General features: G+C 42.3%; 1 protein-coding gene across 4 annotated transcripts in view; it reads left to right on the forward strand.

Annotated features, from left to right (window-relative positions):
- The window catches only part of Spidr (scaffold protein involved in DNA repair), a 220,384-nt gene that overhangs the window by 183,570 nt on the left and 20,282 nt on the right, over positions 1-16,532 (forward strand). For 2 of the 4 annotated variants that reach the window (XM_052157865.1, XM_052157868.1), the window contains 4 exons: positions 3,125-3,265; positions 11,085-11,172; positions 14,654-14,797; positions 14,885-14,944. In XM_052157865.1, the coding sequence (XP_052013825.1) occupies positions 3,125-3,265; positions 11,085-11,172; positions 14,654-14,797; positions 14,885-14,944 (433 nt within the window). The remainder of the gene's footprint in view (positions 1-3,124; positions 3,266-11,084; positions 11,173-14,653; positions 14,798-14,884; positions 14,945-16,532) is intronic. The other 2 variants (XM_052157866.1, XM_052157867.1) reach the window with 2 other exon arrangements.

Below are 16,532 nucleotides of genomic sequence, written 5' to 3' on the forward strand. Positions count from 1 at the left end.
TGAATAAATGTGACTTTAGTTTCTGAAATTCTGTTTGCTTTGTCATATCTGCCAGTCCATTTTTATACCTTCTGTCATATTAATATTTTTGTGAATTTACTTTTTTAAAAGTTATGAACTTTCATTCTTGTGAATTTAGCATTACAATCCCTCAGTAGTTCTGTTCCTCAGACTTTTTTCCATAGACTCACTTATTTTTTGTTTTTAATTATTTTAATATGACTACATTTATTTCCAGGATTTTCATTGATTTTTCTACTGCAAAGCAAATGGGCTTCTTAATGGAATCTAGAGCAGCATTTCTCAATCTTTGAGGTCCAACAACTCTTTTCACAGGGTCATATATCCAGTATTTACATTACAATTCAAAACAGTAGCAAAGTTACAGTTATGAAGTAGCAATGAAAGTAATTTTATGGTTGAGATCACCACAAAATTAAAGGGTTACAGTGTTAGGAAGCCTGATAACCACTGCTGTAGAATTTCTGTTGCTGTGGATGAGACTTCATAGGGGAATCTAAATGTTTTCCCATGTGGATGAGGCTTCATCATGGAATCCAGAGGTTTTCTCCTTATAAATAAGACCTCAGGGAGTATAGAGCTTTTGCCCTGCACATGGGGTTTCATCATAGACCCTAGAGTTTTTGTTCCTCTTAATGGAGCTTTTGGGGTCTAGAGGTGTTGTCTTTTGCATCATTATTTTGTTTGCATCTAGTATTTTCCTTTATATAGCAATGAATACTGACAATTTTTTATACTCCATGAAATCATTTTTGAGAATATGTTACTTCAAGTTGATCTTTGTTTACCTAAGGTGAAAGTAAAAGTAAAAAAAATTAGAAACTTGTGGGAAATATTTAAAAAAGTAGAACCAGCATGTTCCTGTGCTTGTGCCTCTAACTCTCTGCCCTGGCAGCCTGGGCAGGCCATGCACTGGAGATTGGGAGGTTCACTGGCCCAGAGCTCCCAAAACGTCTCCACCCAGCTCCTTAGGTTCCCAGTGCCAGGTCACTACCACACCAACACCTTGCTGTAAATCCCCCATGGCCTTCATGGAGAAGCTCAAGCAAACCCACGCTTGACTGCCATACCTTTCTCTCTTGAACTCAGATGAGCCGCTTCATGAAGGAAAACGCAACACAATAGTTTAGAAACAATGTAATGCAGTCTCTGGGTGCAACAACTAAATCCTAATTTTGTAAGCCTTGTTAAAATCTGATCCTCCATGATAATAGGAGACAGTAGCAGCTGCATCTTTCCCCTCTGCTGTCTGGATTCCAATGGGAAGTCTCTCTCTCCTGCTTCCTCTCTCCCTTCATCCAACCTGAAAGTCCCGCCTACTCGCCCAGTGATGGGCTCCTTTATTCATTAGGGGACTGGTTCACAAGAACAGCACCAAGCCCATCCACAACAGAAGCTCATTTATAATGGGCTTCTATGAATGCTTGCCTCTGAACTTAAAATTGGGAGGATCATCCTATTTTGTCCCTGGCTATATGTCATATCCACATGGCTTCTAGTTTGAGCATTGTCTCATTGCTTTTGTCAACTTGGCATAAACCTAGACATAGCTCAAAAGGAGGGAATCTTAATTGAGGCAATGCCTCCATAACATTGGCCTGTAGGTTTAGGACCTCCTTTTGGGGAGACCCCCATTCCATTCTCGGGATAGTGTACACCCAAGGAAATGCGAGAGACGGACTTGTTGCAAACGCATGAGGTAGTTTATTATCAGAACTCTGGGCCGACACGTATCTTACACAGGAGACAGAGGAGTCGACCCTGAGGCTTAAAAGTTAGGGGTTTATATACGAAAAGTCAGGGGGGTTGTCAGGGGGTTTGGCACAGTTACACATGATTTGCTGATTCAGACATTGGCGGGGGATTCTGGCGCGCGGGGTGTTTTGTTTTGTTTTGTTTTGTTTTGTTTGCATAAGTGCAGATCGGGCTGTCGGCAATGGCAATGTAGGAGGGTGGTTTATTTTTGTTAGCAGGAAGGTCACTTTGACGTTAGTAAACTGCATCTAAGGGACAAAAGGCAGGAGGCTCCAGTCCAGATAGTGTATGACCCATAGGAGTTTTCCCAGGCATGCCCCTTATCTTTTATGGCCAGTCTGTTTGTGGAATGGCTCAACCACAACCTTGCTTCAAGCTTATCCAGTGTGCCCCGGCTCTAGTCTGCTTGCTGCCTCAACTATGGATTCTGAAAAGTCCCAACTCCCTTCATAGGCAATGCTATGGTGTATTTTGTTCACTAGTGATTGACACAGAAAGTTCCACTGCAGTCAGTGTCATCCCTGTGCAGGTAACTCCAGGTTCCATAGGAAAGCAGACTGAGTAAGACATCAGAAGTAAGCCAGTACCTCCATGACCTCTCCTCAGTTCCTTCCTACATGTTCCTATCTTGAGTTCCTGCCCTGACTTCTTTCCATGGTAGACTGTTACCTAGAAGTGTAAGATGAAATAATACTTTTCCTTTCCATGTTGCATTTGGTCATGAGGTTTTATCACAGCAGTAGAAGCCCTATCTAAGAATGACCTTGATCTTTCTTTTTGGGAAATATGCATGTCTATGATTTTTGTGACTTCTCAGTGAACTTTCACTTTATCGTTCTCAACATTGTGTACTGAAGCTCTTCTCACTGTTGAGAAGGGCAGAGGACAAAAGTGAGGAAAATGACATGTGCTCTTTGGAGGGCAATAATCTCTATCAGCTTTCCAACCATAATGGCTGGGGATGCATGCTGAGAAACATTTTTGTCTACTGTGTTTTGTGGCTAGTGATCTAAATACTTGCATGTAGAAAATCAAAACAAAGTTTCGAAAAATGGTTCAGAGGGCAAAAGCAGCTGCTGCTGTGGAACCTGACAATTTAAGTTCAGTCATCAGGACCAGCATGATGAGAGGAGACAACCACCTCCCACAAGTTGTCTTCTGACCTTCATGTGTATATGTGTATGCTATTACACACACACACACACACACACACACACACACATTTAAAAAAAAGCAGTGTACTTGAATCCAACCTCATTTGCCCTTACTCATTATTATGAAGGTGACTTTGGTAGAGTTTTGGGGAAGAAGATTCTTAATTAGAAAATAAATATGCTGCTTTTTGCAGGTCCTGCCTTCTAGTGCAGGATGCCTGTGGGATGTTCGGAGAAGTGTACTTGAACAGCGCCCTCTGGAAGAACAGACAGTTAGAAGGGAGGACCTGCAGCATGTCAGGAGTGAAGGTTCTACAGAAAGCTACAAGAGGAAGGTAAGAACATGCTGGAAGGTGTTACATAATAACAAATAAAAAGCCAACTTTTTGTCTTTTATCTCAGATTTTTATTAAGACCTTAAGTCAGGATTGCTCATACTTGGACTCTAAAGTAAGACTGGTAGTTAAGTGACCATACAGTATCCCTAGAGAAACATAATTGATAATCAAAATAATTAAACACCCTTCTGATTAATATTTTGTTGAAATTAAAAGAAAACAGATAAGAGCAGTATATCACATGTATGAAGTGAAATGTCTCTAGTAAAAATATTAGTTGTGGTGGTTTGAATGTGCTTGGCCCAGTGAGTGGCACTGTTAGGAGGCGTGGCCTTGGTGGAGGAGGTGTGTCACTGTGGGCATGGGCTTTGAGACCCTCTTCCTAGCTGCCTTGAAGACAGTCTTCTCCTAGCTGCCTTCAGATAAAAATGTAGAACTCTCAGCTCTTCTAGCGCCATGCCTGCCTGAATGCTGACTTGCTTCCCACCTTGATGATCATGGACTGAACCTATAAACCAGCCCCAATTAAGTGTTTGCCTTTATAAGATTTGCCTTGGTCATGGTGTATCTTCATATCAGTGGAAACCTAAGTAAGACAATTGTTGTTAACATTTATATTTGTTCCACAAATATACTATTATCTAAATCTTTAGTTTTTTAAAGTCCTCTCATTTCTAGAAATTAATATATTCTGGTAATATTATTTTCACCTCTTTGAATACTGATTCAAGTTAAGATAGCTTAAGGATAGCAAAATTTGCCACAATAACTATTCAGGATTAGTTTTTACCTAGTTGTTTAACTAGAAACCTAGGTCAGAAGGAAAGCCTTCTATCAGTCCAGATTTTCCCACTGGCCCTACCCTGGCTGGCAAGAACTTTCAGCATCTTGGAACCAACTGATGAAATCTGACCATTTAAGTCATAATAAAGGGAAACAGAAAACAGAAACAAAAATGTTTAAAAGTTGTATGTATATTTTACTTCTTGACCCTGTAATTGAAGATTTCTTTTCTATAGTTTTCTAAACTATGACTGTAAAAAAACAAAACAAAACAAAACCTGTTTAATAGTGCAGGTACATAAAATTCTAACTCAATGAAAAGGCATAAAATGTTTTTCCCCCTTTGAGACAGGATCTCACTAGGTAGTCCTGGTTGACCTAGAACTCTTATATATGTAAACCAAGTTGGCCTAATACTCGCAGAAATCTACCTGCCTCTGCTCCCTGAGTGTTGAAATCAGCAAAACTGTTTTAAATTGTCAAGTATTAATGCTTTTTTTATGAGTGTGATGGCATACCTCTGTAATCCCAGAATTTAAGAGGTAGAGATGGGAAGATCAGACGTTCAAAGCCATCATCAGTTACATGGTTTGAGGCCAGTTTAGGCTACTTGAGATCTTGTTATGTGGCACGTGCTGTGGCATCTCATCTTGAACAGTGGGAAATGTCGTAGTGACTGTCCAAACCATGGTTCTTACTTCACCGGTAATCATTTTGTTCTGTACATTAGAAGGAATAAGGAACACGGTTTTTCTTCTTTAAGTATTTTTAACTTATTTTTTGTCAAGTTGATAAATTGTACCTTGATCATATGCTCCTCTAATCTCCACTCTGGCCCTCAGACAGTCCCAACACCTTTCCTTCCTATCCTAAGGGCTCCCGCTCCCCAGTGACTCCAACTAGTGCTGCCCTCTGGAGCACTCACTCATCTTACTAACGACTTAATCTCAGGTCTGTGCTGCTGTACATTCAGAAGTACAAGGCTGTGTCATATCCAGAAGGCAACATTTCACCGCACTCCTCCCCACCCCACAACCTGTGTGTCTCCTCTTCCGTGAATATGGGGGGACATTAAAGTCCGATTTAGATAAGAGCACTCAACACTGTGGCTTGTTACTTGTGTCTACCTTAATTTCTGCCTACATAACAGTTGTCTACTGGATGAATATAAATGTTACTAAGCAGTTTGATAACACATCTGCTTAGCAAAATGAAAGCAGTAAGATCTGTGCAAGGTTTGTAGCACTGGACATGGATTTCTTCTATAGTTTGTGCCACAAATCCAATTTGATGATAGTTGTTGTCTTAGTTGGGGTTACTGTCCCTGTGCTGAGACACCAGTATCCACAGCACCTGGGGTGGGAAGGGTTCTATGTAGGTGCTCGTCATCAAGAGCAGTGAGGGCAGGGACTCAAGCAGGGCGGGAAGCACAGGCAGGAGCCTGCAGAGGCCATGGAGGGCTGCTGCTTACTGGTTGTTCCCATGGCTTCCTCGGTCTGCTTTCCTTCAGACCCCAGGACCAACCCAGGGACTGCTGGGCTGTCCCCCATCAGTGCCCCAGATGGTTACCTGTAGCCCAGCGTTATAGAAGCACTTTTTTTCCTTTTCCTTTTTCTTTTTTTTTTTTTAAATTCATTTTATTATTTGACAGATAAAAGTATTTTGCCTGCATGGATCTGTGTGTACCATGCGCACAAGGAGGTCAAAAGCAGGCATCAGATCCCCTGTAACTGGAGTTACAGGCAGTTGTGAACTGCCTTGTGGATATTGAGAATCAAATCCAGTCCTCTGCAAGAATAACAAGTACTCTTAACTACTGAGCTAGCTCTCCAACCCTGGAAGCATTTTCTTAGTTGAAGTTCCCTCCTTGCAGATAGATGACTGTAGTCTGTGTCAAGTTGACATAAAACTATCCAGCACAATTGGCTGTAAGATGCATGCCTCTGTCTCACCAAAGGGCATATCTATGAAGAAACCTTTTTTAAAAAAAGTATCCCGCCGGGCAGTGGTGGAACACGCCTGTAATCCCAGCACTCTGGGAGGCAGAGGCAGGCGGATTTCTGAGTTCGAGGCCAGCCTGGTCTACAGAGTGAGTTCCAGGACAGCCAGGGCTACACAGAGAAACCCTGTCTCGAAAAAACCAAATCCAAAAAAAAAAAAGTATCCTATGATATAATTAAATACTATAAATAATAAATCTGGGGTTCTCAAACTCACTGTTATCTTTCTTCAAGTCACATATTACTCCTTCATTATTGATAATTATTTAATTATAGTAACACCTGAGCTTCTAGTATAATTACAGTAAGCCCGTTACAAGTCAGTAGCATTCTGAATCATTTGCATGATGACCCCCCAGTGTGACCATTCTAAATCATGAACATTCACCATTTCCTGGTAGCTGAGTCTCTGTCCTGTCAGCCCTTACTGTAACACTTTTCAGATGAGTGACGGCTCTGTTTGAGAGTTTATGGACCTGGAAGAATTATATTCCATAAACAGATCTGCTGTAGGATAAACTTCGCAGGTATAAGAGTATTCTATCTGTTATACATATGTGTCTTAATTGCAATTACCTCCTTTTTTGTATTCCTATATTATAATGCAATTACATTGTATGATTCTGGGGTGAAAGTGAAGATTTATTTGCTCAGGAGTTTGGAAAGCATATCTACACATAAGGCAAGCTTGACTGGGTATATGAACCCCATTCTTACTAAAGCTGACCCCGACTTCAGTCCTAACTAGAATATTTGTATCAACACTTCTCAAATCAGAACTTTGAAGACAGAGTAGTTAGGTCAAATATCTACCATTAGACTCACTCCAGCAAGGCTGCTCTGGTAAGAGTGCCTCATGACTCAGTCCTGAACCCGGCTCATGATAGCCCAGAGAGCCCCTTAGGCTAGAGACTGTGGGAACACAATGTTGAAATTCTGATACAGATAGTCATAGCCAGGCCTGAGAGCAGGTATCTTCACCTGTGTAGAATTGATGTTCTTCCACCATCATGCTATATATGTACTTAACAGTTAACACGGCTCTTATGTGTTACTCTGGGAACTAGGCTTCCCATAGGGAGTGTCAGTGATCCAGATAATCCATCAGCACGTAATCTGCCCCAGCTGTCACTCATGCTCAGCGAGGACTCTCTATGTATATACAGCCTTACCAAAAAATGTTTGAATCCTGTTCCATATTTTACTTGCTGGCAAAATATTTGATACTTTTAGGAGTTAAGACTCATTTCTTTATTTTATGCATTTCACTTTGCTTTGGCCTGCAGCCATCCAAATAAATATTTGGAGTATCTTTTTGTTCTTTTGGAAGCTGTGTTTCTTGAAAACAAATTACTAAATACTTTTGGAATGTTGGATGTTATAATTGCCTATTAGTGACATCATCCACTGTTGGTCATCCACCCATAGCCCAGAAAACAAGGTAGTGCGTCTTTTATGCCCCTTACTTTGTTTGTTAGCAACTCTCCTAAACTTTCACAAAATACACTACTTATAAACCTTAGCAAAATATGATTGTTTCTAAAAATGTAGGTCAAAATAATTAATTTGTCCAATTATGATATATAGAAAACATCTTTTTTAACAGTTAGAAGATACTTGGTTTTTTCTTTTTTTTTTCTTGGATATTGTCTTTATTTACATATCAAATGGTGTCCTCTTTCCTTGTTTCCCTTCCGAAAACCCCCAGTCCCATCCCCCCTCCCCTGCTCACCAACCCACCCAGTCCTGCTTCCCTGTTCTGGCATCCCCCTATCCTGGGGCATCGAGCCTTCTCAGGACCAAAGGCCTCTCCTCTCATTGATATCCAACAAGGCCATCCTCTGCTACATATGTGGCTGGAGCCATGAGTCCCTCCACATGTACTCTTTGGTTGGTGGTTTAGTCCCTGGGAGCTCTGGGGGTTGATTCATATTGTCGTTCCTCCTATGGGGCTGCAAACCCCTTTAACTCCTTGGGTCCTTTCTCTGGCTCCTCCATTGGGAACCCTGTGCTCAATCCAACTATTGGCTGAGAGCATCTACTGTATATTTGTCAGGCACCTGCAGAGCCTCTTTGGAAAACTCAGGAGACAGTAGATGCTGGCGAGAATGTGGAAAAAGGGCAACACTTTTCCACTGCTGGTGGGAATACAAGCTGGTACAACCACTCTGGAAATCAGTTTGGCGGTTCCTCAGAAAATTGGACATAGCACCACTATACCATTCCTGGGCATATACCCAGAAGATGCTCCAACATGTAATAAGGACACATGCTCCACTATGTTCATAGCAGCCTTATTTATAATAGCCAGAAAGAAGCTGGAAAGAACCCAGATGTCCTTCAACAGAGGAATGGATACAGAAACTGTGGTATATTTACACAATGGAGTATTATTATTCAGCTATTAAAAACAATGAATTCATGAAATTCTTAGGCAAATGGATGGAACTAGAAAATATCATCCTGATTGAGATAACTCAATCACAAAAGAACACACATGGTATGTACTCACTGATAAGTGAATATCAGTCCAAAAGCTCCCAATACCCAAGATACAATGCACAGATTACATGAAGCTCAAGAAGAAGGAAGACCAAAGAGTGGGTGCTTCAGTTCTTCTGAGAAGGGGAACAAAATACTCACAGGAGCAAATATGGAGATAAAGTGTGCAGGAGAGACTGAAGGAAAGGCCATCCAGAGACTGTCCTATCTGGGGATTCATCTCATAAACAATCACCAAACCCCGATCCTGTTGTGGAGGCCAAGAAATGCTTGCTGAGAGGAGCCTGATAGGGCTGTCTCCTGAGATGTTCTGCCAGAGCCTTACAAATACAGAGGTGGATGCTTGCAGCCAGCCATTGGACTGAGCACAGGGTCCCCAATGGAGGAGTTAGAGAAAGGACTGTAAATAAAGAATATATAAAGGAGATGAAGGGATTTGCAACCTCATATGAAGAACAACAATATCAACCAACCAGAATCCCCACACCCCCAGAGCTCCTTACCCAGGGAATAAGGGTACACATGGCTCCAGCAGCATTTGAAGTACAGGTTTGTCTTGTCAGGCATCAATGGAAGGAGAGGTCGTTGATCCTATGAAGGACCAAAATGATAGATGCCCCAGCATAGGGGTATTGAGGGCAGAGAGGTGGGAGTAGGTGGGTGAAGGAACACCCTCATAGAAGCAGGGGGAGGGAGGATGGGATATGGGGTTTCCAGAAGGGGGGTGGGGACTGGGAAAGAGGATAATGTTTGAAATGTAAATAAAGAATATATCCAAGAATTGTTTCACTATCCTGGGTTTTTTGTTTTTCCATATGAAAATGAGAATTGTTCTTTACATGTCTGTGAATAATTGTGTTGGAATTTTGATGGGGTTTGTGTTAAATTTTTAGATTGCTTGTTTGTTTGTTTGTTTTTGGTCAAGGTCATTTAGTGCAAGCTAGTGTAAAACTCATTTAAACATCTGATCATCCTGCTTCTACTCCCTCTTCTATCTCTTGTATTCTGTTGTTGATTCTTGGATCCATGACTCCTGACTTCTTTCCTAGGTTTTCTATGTCTAGAGTGGTTTCCCTTTGTGATTTCTTTATTGTTTCTGCCTCCAGTTTTAGATCCTGGATGGTTTTGTTCAACTCCTTCACCTGTTTTGTTGTGTTTTCCTGTAGTTCTTTAAGGGCTTCTTCCTGTTTACTTGTGTTCTCCTGTATTTCTTTAAGTGAGTTATTTGTGTCCTTCTTGAAGCCCTCCATCAGCATCATGACCTGTGATTTTAAATCCAAATCTTTGCTTTGTGTGTTAGGGTATCCAGGGCTTGCTGTTTTGGGAGAATTGGGTTGGATGGTACAGTGTTGCCTTGATTTCAGTTAGTAACATTATCTCTGGTGTTAGTTTGTCCTGCTGTCTCTGGCTGGTGCTTGTCCCTCCTGTGTGCCTGCAAGCCTGTCTCAGCACCCCTGGGTGACTGGCTCTCCCCTGGCACAGAGTGCTATGGAGCTGCCCAACTCCTGGGTACAGGTGGGTCCCTGGCAGACCGAGTCCCAAGTGATTTTACACTCAGTGTTTGCTGCGTTCCTGGCTGTAACAACCCACTCAGTTGCAGGAGTGAAGATGGTGGCCTCACCTCTAACCGTGGGACTCACTGCAGAGCAGATGTCCCCTGGCAGGATAGGTGCACAGATGACTGTGGTACAGGTGGGGCCCTGGTGGACTGTGTCCCAACTGATCTTACACTCAGGTGTTCCCTGCGTACCTGGCTGCACCTGCCTGCTCTGTCACAGGAGCAAAGATGGCGGCCTCACCTCTAAACATGGGACTCCCTCTAAATGCAGGACTCCTTGCAGGGCAGATGTCCCCTGTCAGTGTAGGTGCACAGATGACTGTGGCGCTGCCCAGCTCCTGGGTGCAGGTGGGGCCCTGGCGCACTGGGTCCCAAGTGATCTTACACTGGGGTGTTTTCTGCGTTCCTGGCTCAGTCGCAGGAGTGAATATCAATAAAAAAAAAACAAAAAAACTTAAAAAAACTGGGTAAAACTACTTGTCACTGTGGCACATGCACCCACATAGACATGTACAGTGTCAAGAGTAGTGATAATTATATATAAGGCATACATGGTAATATATTTTATCTATAAATGTTTTATAATTTTGTATTAAACAAAATTATATATGTACTTACACACACACACACACACACACACCAATCCAAAGGGAAATACAAATATTGCCTCCAAACCCTTCTCAGATAACCGCTCAAAACAATTTTAATCTTTTAGTCACTGCTTTCCATTTAGCAGGGATTTCTTCAAATTCTTAATCTTCCTATCCTTAGGCTCCATGCACTGGTGTCAAGGTGTGCCTGCCTGCTCTTCAAGTGTTTTCTGCATATCCATTTTAGTGATGACATGCCGCATGCAGGTTCATCACAGTATAAAGAACTGTCTTCTTTAAGTTCCTAAATAGCTTGCTGTTTGGTACTTTATTGGCAAATGTTTGTTGATGAATTCCTCCAACAGTGTCTCTTCTTGTTTCAGGGCACCAGGGCTCTTCAGTTTAATTGACAGTTTGTGGCCCCCACTGATACCTCTTACTGAGCCTTCCTGTGGCCAGCCCAGTGGAGAGGTAAGCCCCGCCTTGGAAAAGCCCTGTGTGCACAGACACCTGCCCTTCTCAGGAATGGACTTACGTACTCCCACTGAAGTCATACAGCCCATGTCGTTCTTGGGCAACAGGAGCTCTGCAGCTAGTCCCTTGTCTGGAGTGATGTATGAATGCCATCTAGAACCGTGGCTGCAGCTCCTCTCCTGCCAACATTCTCATGGTTTTTTCCTGTTTCTCTGGTAAATTCTTGATAAATTTTTGTTTATATTTCAGTTTTTTGTGAAAAATATATATTTTTGCATTTTGGCCTCACTCTGGAGCCTATACTGACCTTAAACTCAAAACCATCCAGATGCTTCAGCTTCCCAAGTATTGTGATTGCAAGTGTGGACCACACTCATCCATGATCTGCAAGTCAGATTCCTAGATAGCCTCATTCGGGAAGTGTGGACCACCAAACTCAACCATGATCTGTAAGTCAGATTCCTAGATAGCCTCATTTGGAAGCAGACACCACATCTTTCCCATTTCTTTGCACTTAGTTAGCAGTTGGGACATACACTAGATCCACAGATAGTCAGCAGAAAACTCCCTTTTCCTTACCACCTTGTGAAGAAATGGCCACACATGCATCTAACAGGTCTATCTGGAGGCCAAAGCTCGAGGTCAGAATATCTTTCTTTAGTTGCTTCTCCACGTCAGGTGTTTGAAGGAAGATCTTGCTCAAACCTGAAGCCCACCATTTTGATTAGAATGCCTGGAAAGTGAGCCTTTAGGGTCCTTCTGTCTCCATTCCTCTTGTTTGTGGGTTCTGGAGAACTGAACTTTGTAGCAAGAACTTGCCCTACTGAGCCATCTCCCTAGCTTCTCATAGCTGGCTTTTTACCAGGGTGCTACATATATGACATGTGAGTATGTGCCAGAGAGCATAATCCTTCTCAAAAATGCCTGTCTGCAGACTGTAGAAGAAGACACAACCCTGAAATAGTACTTTCAGTATAGTCTGAAGAATAAATTTCTTCTCCTTCTGTTTTTGTTTTGACACTGGGCCTTAGGAAGTATCTTAGAAAGCCCCTTCTTCTCCCTCCCAAGAGTTGAAATTATAGGTTTATGCTACTATGTCTGGTGTGAAGACTAAATCTAAAATGAAATCTTAAATCTATGCAGAGTATTCTTACTTGGTCTGCCCAATACACAAAATAACCCATTTCTTATCTAACCTTCCCTTGAGACTATACATCCAAAAGCAAATTGTGCGTGTGTCCATGCGTGCGTGTTCACTCCAGTCTCAGGAATTAAAGCTAGGGTCCTCTTAATCCTGGGTAAGTTCTTTACCACTGAGTTATACAGGTCGCACTGAATGGAGAAGACTGTCCATGAAGTCTTCCTGTAGCCTGGGCAAGCCTTGAACTTGTGATCCTTGTGTTTCTGCTGCTCAAGCTGAAATCATAGGCCTGTACCATCAAGCCAAGCATAAACATATGTATACTAAAGAACTTATGGTAATAGTATTTTTCAATCTTTTAAAAGACAGTTTTTAATGTAAATTCACTTTCTTTTCTTTTAATCAGATATATTCTTTATTTACATTTCAAATGATTTCCCCTTTCCTGGTCCCCCCCCCAAGCCCCATAAGCTGTCTCCCCTCCCCTGTTCCTCCTGCTTCCCTGTCCTGGTATTCCCCTACACTGCTGCATCGAGCCTTTCCAGGACCAAGGACCTCTCCTCCCTCCAAGAAGGCCATCCTCTGCTGCCTATGTGTCTGGAGCCATGGGTAACTCCATGTGTACTCTCTGGTTGATGGTTTTGTCCCTAGGAGCTCTGGGAGTACTGGATGGCTCATATTGTTGTTCCTCCTATGGTGCTGCAAACCCCTTCAGCTCCTTGGGTCCTTTCTCTAGCTCCCCCATTGGGGACCAGGTGCTCAGTTCCCCCTGGCTGAAAGTGTCCCCCTCTGTATTTATCATGCACTAGCAGAGCCTTCCAGGTGACAACTATACCCAGCTCCTCAACACTCCTTGTGGGCATTGATAATAGTATCTGGGTTTTTAGTTGTATATGGGAGGGATCCCTAGGTGGGGCAGTCTCTGGATGGTCTTTCCCTCAGTCTCTGCTCCACATTCTGTCTCTGTATCTTCTTCTGTGGGTATTTGTTCCCCCTTCTAAGAAGGACCAGAGTATCCATCCACACTTTGTTCTTCCTTCATCTTGGGCATCAATTGATATATGAATTGTGTCTCGGATAGTCCAAGCTTCTGGGCTTATCAGTGAGTGCATACCATGTGTGTTCTTTTGTGATTGGGTTACCTCACTTAGAATGATATTCTCCACTTCCATCCATTTGTTTAAGAATTTCATGAATTCATTTTTTTTAATGGCTGAATAGTACTCTATTGTGTATATATACCACATTTTCTGTATCCATTTCTCCGTTGAGGGACATCTAGTTTCTTTCCAGCTTCTGACTATTATAAATAAGGCTGCTATGAACATAGTGGAGCATGTGTCCTTATTACATGCTGGGGGATCCTCTTGATATATGCCCAGGAGAGGTATAACAAGGTCCTCCGGTAGTATCATGCCCTGTTTTCTGAGGAACCGCCAGACTGATATACAGAGTGGTTGTACTAGCTTGCAATCCCACCAACAGTGGAGGAGTGTTCCTCTTTCTCCACATCCTCACCAACACCTGCTGTCTCCTGAGTTTTTGATCTTAGCCAATCTGACTGGTGTGAGGTGAAATCTCAGGATTGTTTTGATTTGCATTTCTCTGATGACTAAGGATACTGAACATTTCTTTAGGTGCTTCTCAGTCATTAAGTATTCCTCAGGTGAAAATTCTTTGTTTAGCTCTGTTTATTTTTTAAATAGGGTCATTTGGCTCTCTGGAGTCTAACTTCTTGAGTTCTTTGTATATATTGGATATTAGCCCTCTGTCAGATGTAGGGTTGGTAAAGATCTTTTTCCAATTTGTTCGTTGCTGTTTTGTCCTATTGACAGTGTCCTCTGCCTTACAGAATCTTTGCAATTTTGAGGTCCCATTTGTCAATTCTTGATCTTAGAGCATAAGCTATTAGTGTTCTGTTCAGGAAAATTTCCCCTGTGCCCATGTCCTCGAGGGTCTTCCCCAGTTTCTTTTCTATTAGTTTCAGTGTGTCAGGTTTTATGTGGAGGTCCTTGATCTACTTAGAGTTGAGCTTAGTACAAGGAGATAAGAATGGATCAATTTGCATCTTCTGCATGCTGACCTCCAGTTGAACCAGCACCATTTGTTGAAAAGTCTGTCTTTTCCACTGGATGGTTTTAGCTCCTTGATCAAGTGACCATAGGTGTGTGGGTTCATTTCTGGGTCTTCAGTTCTATTCCATTGATGTACCTCCTGTCACTGTACCCAATACCATGCGGTTTTTAACACTATTGCTCTGTAGTAAAGCTTGAGGTCAGGGATACTGATTCCCCTTAAAAGACATTCTTACTCTGCATTTTCCTTTATGCTAAACAGACAAAGACTTATCTGCCTCCTCCTATCTTCTGTTATATCTTCTCTGCACATCCGAGTCTGGGACAAATGGATGCAATTGAAGGAGACCACATTTCTAAGCTTTACCAGCCTCCAGTTGTCCGCTGCTTAAAAGAAATTCTCCAGGTAATGACCGTGTTTCTAACAACTTCTTTAAATACTTGTATTGTTTCTATGTGCTTTGTGTGATATTTTCAGTCTATGTCTTTGCAGACTAATGAGTGCACTACACGTTGCAGCTTCTATGCCAGAGTGATTTATCAAAGACCACAGGTAATAGTTCTGTCTCTTTGTCAGTCCGTCTCCCCTACCCCTCTCTCTATCCTATGGACAATCTATTGGCAATCAGCAGGGTAACATATAGAAAACTATCTAAGACCTAGCTGAGCCCATGGTTTGCCCTCCTGCTTTGCAGCAATCCTGTGTGACTGCAGTTTCTGTGTGAGCTGTATGGAGCTCTTTGGGATTTGTTGTTGCTATCATTTTTAATTTTGGTTTCTTTTAGAGTTGTTTCTATGATGGAGCTAATGGAGATGTTTGTTTGTTTGCTTACTTGCTTGTTTGCATTTCTCTAATCCATAGTCAGTGAAAAAAATGTTTCTTAATTTCAAATTGAGTTATTAGAGGGTTGCACATATGTAAATAAAATTCAAATTGCGTCATCATATATACCTGGTATACTAGCTTCTTCCTCAACTGTAATAGAGGCAGACAGGCTGTTTTTGTTTGTTGCTTTGTTTTGTTTTGCTTTGTTTTTTGAGACAGGATTTCTCTGTATATCCTGGAACTCACTCTGTAGCCCAGGCTGTCCTAGAACTCACCATGTAGACCAGGCTGGCCTTGAATTCTGAGTGAGCACACGTGCCTCTGTCTCCCAAGTGCTGGAACTAAAAGCATACATCACTAACTCCCAGTTCCTTTAAAGGGCCAGATAGTGTGCTATGGTTCTTAGATAATGCAGTTAGTTCTTGGATAATGTTGCAATTAGTTGTTTTTAGTGTGTAATGTGAAAGCACACATATTAACATTCATAAATGAGTAAACAGATTTTTATTGGATGTGTTCTTCATTTCTATTTCCAATGTTATCCCCTTTCCCAGTTTCTCCACCCCACCCACCACCTCCTGGAAAGTTCTTATCCCATTCTTGCTCCCCCTACTTCTATGAGGGTGTTCCTCCACCCACCCCACTCGCACCTCCCTGCCATCAATTCCCCTAAATTAGGGCATCGATCAAGCCTTCATAAGACCAAGGGCCTCTCCTCCTATTTATGCCTGACAAGACAGTCCTCTGCTACACAAGCAGCTAGAGCCATGTTTGGTTTATGGCTTTGTTCCTGGGAGCTCTGGGGGGTCTGGTTGGTTGATATTGTTGTTCTTCTTATGAGGTTGCAAACCCCTTCAGGTCCTATAGTCCTTTCTCTAAGTCCTCCATTGGGTATCCCACACTCAGTCCAATGGTTGGCTATGAGCATCTGCCTCTGTTTTTGTAAGGCTCTGGCAGAGCCTCTCAGGGGACAGCCACATCAGGCTCCTTTCGGCAAGCATTTCTTGGCATCCGCAATAGTGTCAGGGTTTGGTGACTGTATATGGGCTGAATCTCCAGGTGGTGTAGTCTCTGGATGACCTTTCCTTCAGTCTCTGCTCTACACTTTTTCAACATATTTGCTTCTGTGAATATTTTGTTTCCCTTCTCAGAAGAACTGAAGCACCCACACTTCGGTCTTCATTCTTCTTGAGCTTCATGTGGTCTGTGAATTGTATCTTGGGTATTGGGAGCTTCTGGGCTAATATCCACTTGTCAATTTGTACATACCATGTGTGTCCTTTTTTGATTGGGTTGCCTCACTCAAGATGATATT

Source organism: Apodemus sylvaticus, chromosome 15, assembly GCF_947179515.1.
Source record: "Apodemus sylvaticus chromosome 15, mApoSyl1.1, whole genome shotgun sequence".
NCBI classification, from domain to species: domain Eukaryota; kingdom Metazoa; phylum Chordata; class Mammalia; order Rodentia; family Muridae; genus Apodemus; species Apodemus sylvaticus.